The sequence below is a fragment of the Lactuca sativa genome, chromosome 5 (genome assembly GCF_002870075.4).
Source record: "Lactuca sativa cultivar Salinas chromosome 5, Lsat_Salinas_v11, whole genome shotgun sequence".
Classification (NCBI taxonomy): domain Eukaryota; kingdom Viridiplantae; phylum Streptophyta; class Magnoliopsida; order Asterales; family Asteraceae; genus Lactuca; species Lactuca sativa.
The window spans coordinates 334,634,259-334,643,403 of record NC_056627.2 but is presented as its reverse complement, the minus strand read 5'-3'; the positions used below and the strand labels follow the sequence as shown (position 1 = coordinate 334,643,403).

Genomic DNA, 9,145 nt, shown 5'->3' with positions numbered 1-9,145 from the left:
GGAATGAGGAAGGAGCGATAATGATGCTTATATGTGGACAAAACCCTAAAAAAATTAGGGTTTGAAGTTTCCCCACGTATGGCATGCGTATGCGGTGTACGCCCAACATACTAGGGTCCACCTACGCTTAGCGTACACAATGTATGCTCAACGTACTAACTTCCTTGTCAAAATTACCAAAATGTCACTATGGGCCATTCTTGAAACTTTCCTCAAACCCAAGGGTCAAAATGCAATAGTCTTTCATACTTAGGGCTGAAAATGAAAATACCTCATCATCGGGATGTTACACCACTGCTCCGCTGATCACTTCACAATCCCTCCTACCTCCTAACCCTCGGAAATGAAAACCCTAGCCGCCATGAATCCTTAACTTCATCCGTAACAAAAGCTCCACCACCATCGCATCGTTTGTAAGTGCCGCCTACAACCACTAGTCCTCCGTTATTCTAAGCTATTTCGATTCTTTGTAAGCCGTTGTTACAAATAGATGGTTCAAGAGGCTTCACATATTAGGGTTTCGCCGACACCTTTCTAGTTTCTTGGGTTTTACACGAAAATCTCACAACGAACAAATCTAGGCAACACCTTGCATCAATGCCAAAACTCGATTTATGTCACTGTTTCTTTTTTCTCCCTTCTCTGATATGTTAATACCCTATGTTTTTCTCTTCTTCGAGCTTCATCTCCATTCTCAATGCTCAATTTTTATGGCGACACTGTGTAGATTACCACCGATGGTGGTCGACGTACTGGCGAGGGAATGATGGAGTGCAAAGAGTCACCGACATTTGTGATTGATGGATGGAGAAGGATGATAGGCCACATATCAGAGATGACGATGATAGAGAGAGAGAGAGAGAGAGAGAGAGAGAGAGAGAGAGAGAGAGAGAGAGAGAGAGAGTATTTTTTTCTATAATAAAAAAATTGAAAAAAGAAAATACAAATGGCAAAATCATTATTTTATATAAAATCAAACCAAAATGGATAAAACTCGCAACAAAATGAAAAATTTAAAACCATGAATACTAGTCCAAACCTTTTTGGCTTAAAACGACAATTTCCACCTAACCACATGACCATTCTTACAATTTTGTCATATATATAATAATAATAATAATAATAATAAATTATTGGGATAATATCAAATGTCCTATGAAAAAATAGAACGAAATTATGCTTTCTGTCACACTGAAAAATACAATAATATAATAAATTAAGAATTAAAACACTAAAATATAATTATAAAATTATCATTTTCGAAAATCTTAAAATTTTGATTGTATTTTTCAAAGACCATTATATAAATAAAACTGCAATTTTTTTTTAATCATTTTTTATTCAAATTATAATTTTGTTTTAAAACGAGCTCAATATAAGGACACTTATAATGAGGATTTCCTAAATGCTATTTATCTATCTACTTTTTTTTGTTTACCTTTTTTTTCTCATTTTTTATTCAAATTATAATTTTGTTTTAAAACAAACCCAAATATTAGGATAGTTAATGAAGATTTCCTAAATGCTTTTTAATTTATTTATTTACTAGGTTATAACCTGTATAAATTACGGTCGGTATATTAAATTTTTTTTATATAGATAAAAGAATAATAAATATAAAAAACTAAGATATTATCGATTATAAATAATTATGAATTAATTTGTTAAATAAAATAAACATAATAATATGATTTTGTATTTTTAAAATTTGAATTAGATTTGATTTGCTACAAAAAAATAATAATAAAAATCATAGAAAAATACAACGTTAAAAAAATATTCTAAAAAACTGACAGATATCATTTTTATTTTTTTAGATTTCATTTATTTATTAAAAGAGGTAAATTTATTTATTTATATTTATTTTTGTGAGAAAGGAGTTTTTGAAAAAGAAAAGTGATAGGTAGATTTATGATTAAAAAAACTCTGGTGACTGAAAACGAAATTATTTCCGCGCCCACATTGAAAAAAACTAAAAAACAAAAGCCCTCGATTTCTCTCAAACCTTACAAACACCTCCCTCCCCCTCTCGCTCGCCGTTAATCGCTTTCCATGGAAGACGACCGCCGTGTCGGAGATCTTGTCCGGGAATTAGTCCACCGTCTGCATAACAATTCTTCTTCTTCACTTTCAAACTCAAAACCTAACCCTAGCAATGTCAAGTACGCCACTCGCATTTTATCCAGCCGAATGACGCCATCGATCGCCGCCGACGAAGCCGCTATGGCGTATTCTATCAAGAGCCAACTCGTTAAACAAGGTAAACTGTCTGATGCCTTATCGTTTGCAGATCTCTATTCTAAATTCGCTTCTAAAAATGGCCCTGGTAGTGTTAACAATAAGTGGGCCGTCCTTTATTTGCTCAAAGTCATTTCCGAAGATCGTAAAAGTAACCTTAAACTTCAAAGCGATTCGAGCTTTTCTGGTGGACTCCCAACGTTATTTGAGCCTGAAACTAATGGAAATCTTGCTAGGGTTACAAAGGATAGTTCTGGTTTTTCACGTTTAGGGAAAAATCTAGATGATGATGGGAACGATGCTGCGGTTTCTAATGATAATGTAAACGGTTTGCGTCATAGTAATTCAACAAAGTTCAACAATGGTGGCGTTCTATTGGTTTCAAAAGATCCTGAGAATTTGCGAGATATAGCGTATAGGGAGTTTGCTGTGATAGTGAAGGAAGAGAATGATGTTTCAGAGGAGGTTTTGGTGAGAGATGTGTTGTATGCTTGTCAAGGAATCGATGGGAAGTATGTGAAATTCAATGAAACCATTGATGGATATGCATTACTGGATTCAATTAGGGTTCCAAAGCCTACCAAAATCATGATCCGTAAGCTCTGTGAGCTTGGCTGGTTGTTCAAAAAGGTAAAAGGCTACATCTCCGAGAGTATGTACAAGTTCCAAGATGAAGATGTTGGAACAGTAGCTCAAGCATTCTGTGCAGCATTACAAGATGAGCTTTCTGAGTACTATAAACTACTCGCTGTACTCCAATCACAATCAATGAATCCAATCCCTTTAGTTTCAGACAATGCAACCTCAGGCAACTATCTTTCTCTTAGAAGACTTTCAGTCTGGTTTGCAGAGCCAATGGTGAAGATGCGCCTAATGGCTGTTCTTGTAGACAGCTGTAAAGCTCTCAAGGGTGGAGCCATGGCTGGAGCAATCCACATGCACGCCCAACATGGTGACCCTCTTCTCCATGGTTTCATGAAACGATTACTTCGCAGAGTATGTTCTCCTCTTTTCGAAATGGTAAGAAGCTGGGTCTTAGAAGGTGAGCTTGAAGACATCTTTTCTGAGTTCTTTGTTCTTGGACAATCTGTAAAAGCAGAATCTTTATGGAGAGAAGGTTATAAACTCCATCCTGCAATGCTTCCTTCTTTCATCTCTCAATCTCTCGCACGCCGTATACTAAGAACAGGTAAATCCATCAACTTTCTTAGGGTTTGTTGTGAGGATAGAACCTGGGCAGATGCAGCAACACAAGCTGCAGCTGCTACAGGGACTACAACAAGAAGAGGAGGTCTAGGATATGGTGAAACAGATGCACTAGAATCTTTAGTCACAGAAGCAGCAAAAAGAATCGATAAACACTTAATGGATGTTGTTTACAATCGTTATAGATTCAAAGAACATTGTCTTGCTATCAAACGATATCTCTTATTAGGTCAAGGTGATTTTGTTCAGTACTTAATGGACATAGTGGGGCCCGAGCTTTCCGAGCCTGCTAACACTATAAGTTCTTTCAAACTCTCCGGGCTTTTAGAAAGTGCAATTAGGTCATCAAACGCACAATATGACGACCCTGATGTTTTAGATAGATTACGTGTGAAAATGATGCCACATAGTAGTGGAGATAGAGGGTGGGATGTGTTTTCTTTGGATTATGATGCGAGAATTCCTTTAAATACAGTATTTACAGGCTCTATAATGGCAAAATACCTTAGAATTTTTAATTTTTTATGGAAGCTTAGAAGGGTGGAACACGCGCTTATTGGTGCATGGAAGACAATGAAACCGAATTTGATTACTTCTCATTTCTTCACGAAGCTACCGAAGGCTGTTAAGTTTCGGTTGATTTTGACTTCAAGAAGGTGTCAAGTTTTGTGGAATGAAATGAATCATTTTCTTACTAATTTGCAGTATTATATAATGTTTGAGGTGTTGGAGGTTTCATGGGCTAATTTTTCTGATGAAATGGAAGCAGCTAAAGATCTTGATGACCTTCTTGCAGCTCATGATAAGTATCTTCATTCGATTGTTGAGAAGTCTCTTCTTGGTGAACGTTCTAAAGATTTATACAAAACACTCTTCATGTTGTTTGATCTTATATTACGCTTCCGTAGTCATGCAGATCGACTTTATGAAGGAATTTATGAATTTCAAGCAAGGTAATAAAATAACTAACAAGTGCTTAACTCATTAAGCCCTTTAAGTGAAAAAAGTTATATTGTGTGTGTGATTTATCAATGTTTGTAGGACAATGGAGGATAAGAAGATGGAAGGTGTGAAACATTCTAGAAGCAAGAAGAACATGGATTCTGATTCATGGGAAAGTGAAGGGAGGAAAGCGATAACACAACGTGCGGGTGATTTTCTGAAAAACACAGGACAAGATATTGATGGGGTTTCAAAGGAATATTCTTCACTTTTCAAAGGGTTTCTTTCTCAATTGCCTGTGCAACAACATATTGATTTGAAGTTTCTCATGTTTCGCCTTGACTTTACTGAGTTTTATGGGTCTGCATCTTAAATCAACAATTAAAACACAATTGGTTTGAAGTTTGAAGTTCCTCATAAAACAAGGTTCCACGTGGCATATGATATTATGGGGGGCAGACATGATGTAACCTTTTTGTATATCATTTCTTTTAGGTATATTATTAAATTATTTTCATTTCAAGATAACATGATGATGCTAATAAGTTTTGACATTTTTGTGTTTTTAGATTGGATTAGTTTGTGGGGACCACAGAAGGAGAATGTGGGTGGATTCAAGGTATGTTGCTGATGATCTTTTAACTGTTGTGTAATATGGTTTTTTGTCATTTGTGTTGGGTTGACTAAGAGTGATGGGTGTTTGTTTTTTTTTTCTTTTACCAATTTTTGTCTTCAAATGTTCTGTCAATAGTTTGGTAATTGAAATGTAGTTGTCTCATTGTCATAATTTCACTTGGTTGTTTGGTTTGGCATTTTAGGGTTCAAGTGATAATCCAGAATTTCATTCAATTTTATTATGTTTTATGGTTTTGTTTTGTTCCATTTTGGTTCAAGTTTGTAAATAGTGAATCGTTTTGAATGTAAATCATGTGTTTTTGGCTTTGTATATGGTAAGGTTTCTGGTGCAATTTGTTTCTTCTTTTTCCATAGTTCAATTTCGTATTGCTTCTAAATTCTAAAAGGCAATATGGTATATATATGGTTTGATTTGATGTCCGTTTCTTTGTGTTTAGAACACGTTAATTGGTTTGATGTTGCTGTGTGCCTTTGTCATGTTTTGATTTGGTGTGAATTTCTTAAATTCTTCATGGTTTGTTGGTTTTAGATTCAAGGACATTTGTATAATAAACATCAATTTATAGTTTTTTTTCCCCAAAAAAGTTCGTGTAATTTAAAGTGGTTAACATTTCCGAACCAAAAATAAGGGTAAAATAGCAATTTACCTAGAGGGTGTTTAGAAGTGCTTATTTAAAATGGTTCAGACATTTTTTTTACTTATAAACTTATAATGGCATCACATCGGAGCTTTTTAAAAAAAAAATGTTTGAGAGCTTTTGATAAGTAAATGAAGAGTAACTTATAAAAGAAGACTTATTTTCGGTGTGGAATTGCTTTAAGCTATTTTTTAAAAGTCTATCTAAACACAGTTTTAACTTATACAGTTTGGAATCAGTAACAAGTTAAAAAAAACTCCTTAAATAAGCTTTAACCAAACACTTACTCAATTGGTTTAGACTTTAAATAGCTATTTTGGTTGTATTTGACAAAACTAGATGATAACCGGAAACTATTTTTATTTGTATATTAGTGTTTGGTATAAGTAGCCAAAAGCTTTTAAAACATTGTATAAAAAGACTTATCTAATTCACAATGTTGATGTTGATTAAAAAAAATAAGGTAATTAATCAATTTGAAAAATTATAAAAAAAAAACTTTTGATTAAAGGCTACTTAAAGTAGTTTTTGAATTTGAAGACAAAAAAGAGTCTGAAAGTTGTTGGTTTTGGCCTTTTGGGAAAAGTTACATCTGTCATAAACAAAAACCAAGACAAATGTTACATTATTCGATTCTAAATTTTTATTTAAACTTTAAAGTCTCTTTAATATTATGCCAACTCTCAGTTTGATTATGACCATAAATCTTGTTTTTATCTATTTTTATTTAAACTTTGGAGACTCTTAAGTTGGAACAAATATAAAACTTAAGTGATAAATCTTTTCAAAATAATTTGTTTACTATACATAATAACATCAACATTTAACCCAAGAAAAAACACTTTCTTTCCCCCCCAAAAAAAGAGATAACTTTAAACTGTGATATCCAAGAGTTTTGTAGAAGATGAAGGTGGTCTAAGGGTGTTCTTAGGAGCACTTATCCAAGGGCTACCTGCAACTGCAAAAGCAGTGGTATCAACGCAGAGTACTTCTTCAGGCAAAGCATAATCTATCCCCACACGTGGGCCCACTACCATCTCCTCCACTTTCACTTCCGGCCCATCCAACAACTCCAGATCACCTAAAACACCACCAACTTCTTTCACATTCCATTCCATTCAATCCACAAAAAAAAATTGGGATCATTTGTTACCAGAAGCAAAGAGAGCATGTCCACTCCATTCTTTTGAAATCCAAGCGCTTGACCCACCTTAATAAAGTCAACACATGGAATCATTTTTTGGTTAACCCATTAAGTCATTGTGTCCATACAAAGTAAAAGAAACAGCAAAATGTATATCTGTACTGATTAAGTGCTTAACACATTAAGCTCATTTATCTGCACTTAATGAGAACAGAAAAAGGCCATAATTGAGTCTAACCTTGCCGGGCCCCGTAAGAAGAATTGGCTTTTCAGTATCCAAACCCCGACGTTGTTTGATAGTTTCCAATCCTGTTAATTCATATCATCAATTTATTAGTTTAAAAAAAATAAAAAATTGATACAAGTTATTATATTATACAAGAATAGATTACCAGTGACAGGAGCACAAGAACGAATCAAGACAGCTGATCCGATTCCTTCTTTGTCAGCCACAACATTGAGCATGGTATGCAGACCATAGCAGAGATAAACATAAGCATGCCCTCCTGCTCCAAACTATGCAATTTATAAAAGAAAGAATAAGCATAGAGTGAAAAAGATCAAGAGTGGAGAGCAAAAGAATGGTTTTATGATCTTACAATAGGAGCAGTTCTTGGTGTAATGCCAACGCGACCATGACAAGCTGAATCGTTAGATCTATATGCCTCTACCTGTTGGTGCCAAGTTCATAATCATTGATTTTACCAATTATTACTTTCATAAACACACTTGCAAATACATCGAATATTGATTAATCATCAATCAATATGGATGCATCAAACACTGATTAATCTAAACCCTAATTGATGTTACCAATCAGGGGACTTTGATTAATCTAAGCTCTTCTGCATATTCACAATTGATTAAGAAGAATATGTAAATTTCAAGTTTCTACCTCTGTAATCTGGAGAACAACGTCGTCTCTCCTCAGATACTTGCCAAGCAATCGAGGGTGCAAGATCAAGGGCGTCGATTTGGTAAAATTCAGGACCCAGTATCGGGGATTTTTCCAACAAAAATGTGGGTTTTGATTCTTTTGAATGAAGACCGGGTTGGGTTAGGGCTTTTTGCTTGATTGTTCTAGGTTTTGTCTTGATTTTGGCTTCAAATTTGGTTTGATCTTAAGAATTGAAGGTTTGGGATCTTTCGTGGAGCAATCTACAGGTTTTAAGGGTTTAAGAACTCGATTTGAACCGTTGGGTGATTTCATTTTGGCATCAATTTAGGGGTTTAGATTGATTTTGCAGCGGGGTAGAGGACCACACCCGGAGTATTTATTTGATATGGTACACGTAGAGAGAATAAATGTATAAAAAAGCTCCAAAATATCAATTTATTTCAAACTTTTTTCTTTATTATGATCAGTAATTTTAATTTTATCTAAAATACAAAAGTTAGATTTTCGGCAACCTCAAGCCATCCATGCCAATCGAAAATATATATAATACAGTAGGGCTTAAAACGTTGTGGAGAAGGCTGATCTGATCTCCTTTCATGTCATTGAGGCAAGCTACACACATCGTGGTTGTATGTTGAGCCTTCAACATTGCTCCACACATGAAAAAAGGAAACGGTCTCAAACGGTTGGATTTAAAAAATAATTAGTTTTTTTTTAATCTATAAAAAAATATAATTTCTTGTTTTTTTTTTAATACTCTCTCTCTCTCTCTCTCTCTCTCTCTCTCTCTCTCTCTCTCTCTCTCTCTCTCTCTCTCTCTCTCTCTCTCTCTCTCTCTCTCTCTCTCTCTCTCTCTCTCTCTTCTCTCTCTCTCTCTCTCTCTCTCTCTCTCTCTCTCTCTCTCTCTCTCTCTCTCTCTCTCTCTCTCTCTCTCTCTCTCTCTCTCTCTCTCTCTCTCTAGTTTCACAACTTCAAAATTCAAAAATTTAGCAAACACCCAAACACCTTCCACCAAAACCAATCCTATACCCGCATACTAACCCTGTCAAAAATACCCGTTACCCGAATTACCTTTTCGATTTTTTCAGAGATCAGATATCGAGTTAATTTTTTCGGGTAATCCGATTTTCTTTTCGAGCAAGGCATATTGCATGTTTGTTGGGTTTCGGGTATACCCGATTTATCTTTAAAAATTAATGCCCAATAGGTAAAAACCATTTATCCCTTATGGTATGTCCGTCCCAATTCCTTTGTTCTATTTTCTCTAAGCCTTGATTATTTGCGTAAAAAAACCCTCGTCGCTTGTCAGATCGTTGTTGTCACCGGTCATCAATCGCGTCGCCGATTAGGGGTGACCATGGTGCGGTTCGGTACGGTTTTTGACCAAAACCGAACCGAAAACCGCAACTTCGGTTTTTTTGTGTAACGATCGTCTTTCGAGGT

The 9,145-nt window shown here is 35.1% G+C and overlaps 2 protein-coding genes across 3 annotated transcripts; one reads left to right on the top strand and one right to left on the bottom strand.

Annotated features, from left to right (window-relative positions):
• Positions 1 to 1,851: 1,851 nt before the first annotated feature.
• On the top strand, positions 1,852 to 5,375 carry LOC111920998 (gamma-tubulin complex component 3). 2 transcript variants are annotated; one of them, XM_023916562.3, is made up of 3 exons: positions 1,852 to 4,397; positions 4,486 to 4,852; positions 4,956 to 5,375. In XM_023916562.3, the coding sequence occupies exons 1-2, from the start codon at positions 2,053 to 2,055 to the stop codon at positions 4,757 to 4,759; spliced, it is 2,619 nt and encodes an 872-aa protein (XP_023772330.1). In that variant the 5' UTR covers positions 1,852 to 2,052; the 3' UTR covers positions 4,760 to 4,852; positions 4,956 to 5,375. The 2 variants fall into 2 exon arrangements, with proteins under 2 accessions (XP_023772330.1, XP_023772329.1); XM_023916561.3 differs by having other exon boundaries at positions 1,853 to 4,397; positions 4,486 to 4,881.
• Positions 5,376 to 6,409: 1,034 nt separating this feature from the next.
• On the bottom strand, positions 6,410 to 8,170 carry LOC111920997 (DNA-3-methyladenine glycosylase). Its single transcript, XM_023916560.3, is given in 9 exon segments — positions 6,410 to 6,741; positions 6,814 to 6,852; positions 6,855 to 6,870; positions 7,043 to 7,113; positions 7,197 to 7,320; positions 7,404 to 7,475; positions 7,700 to 7,756; positions 7,758 to 7,900; positions 7,903 to 8,170. Coding segments are annotated over 9 exon segments (843 nt in total). The 5' UTR covers positions 8,015 to 8,170; the 3' UTR covers positions 6,410 to 6,532.
• Between the last annotated feature and the right edge of the window lie 975 nt (positions 8,171 to 9,145).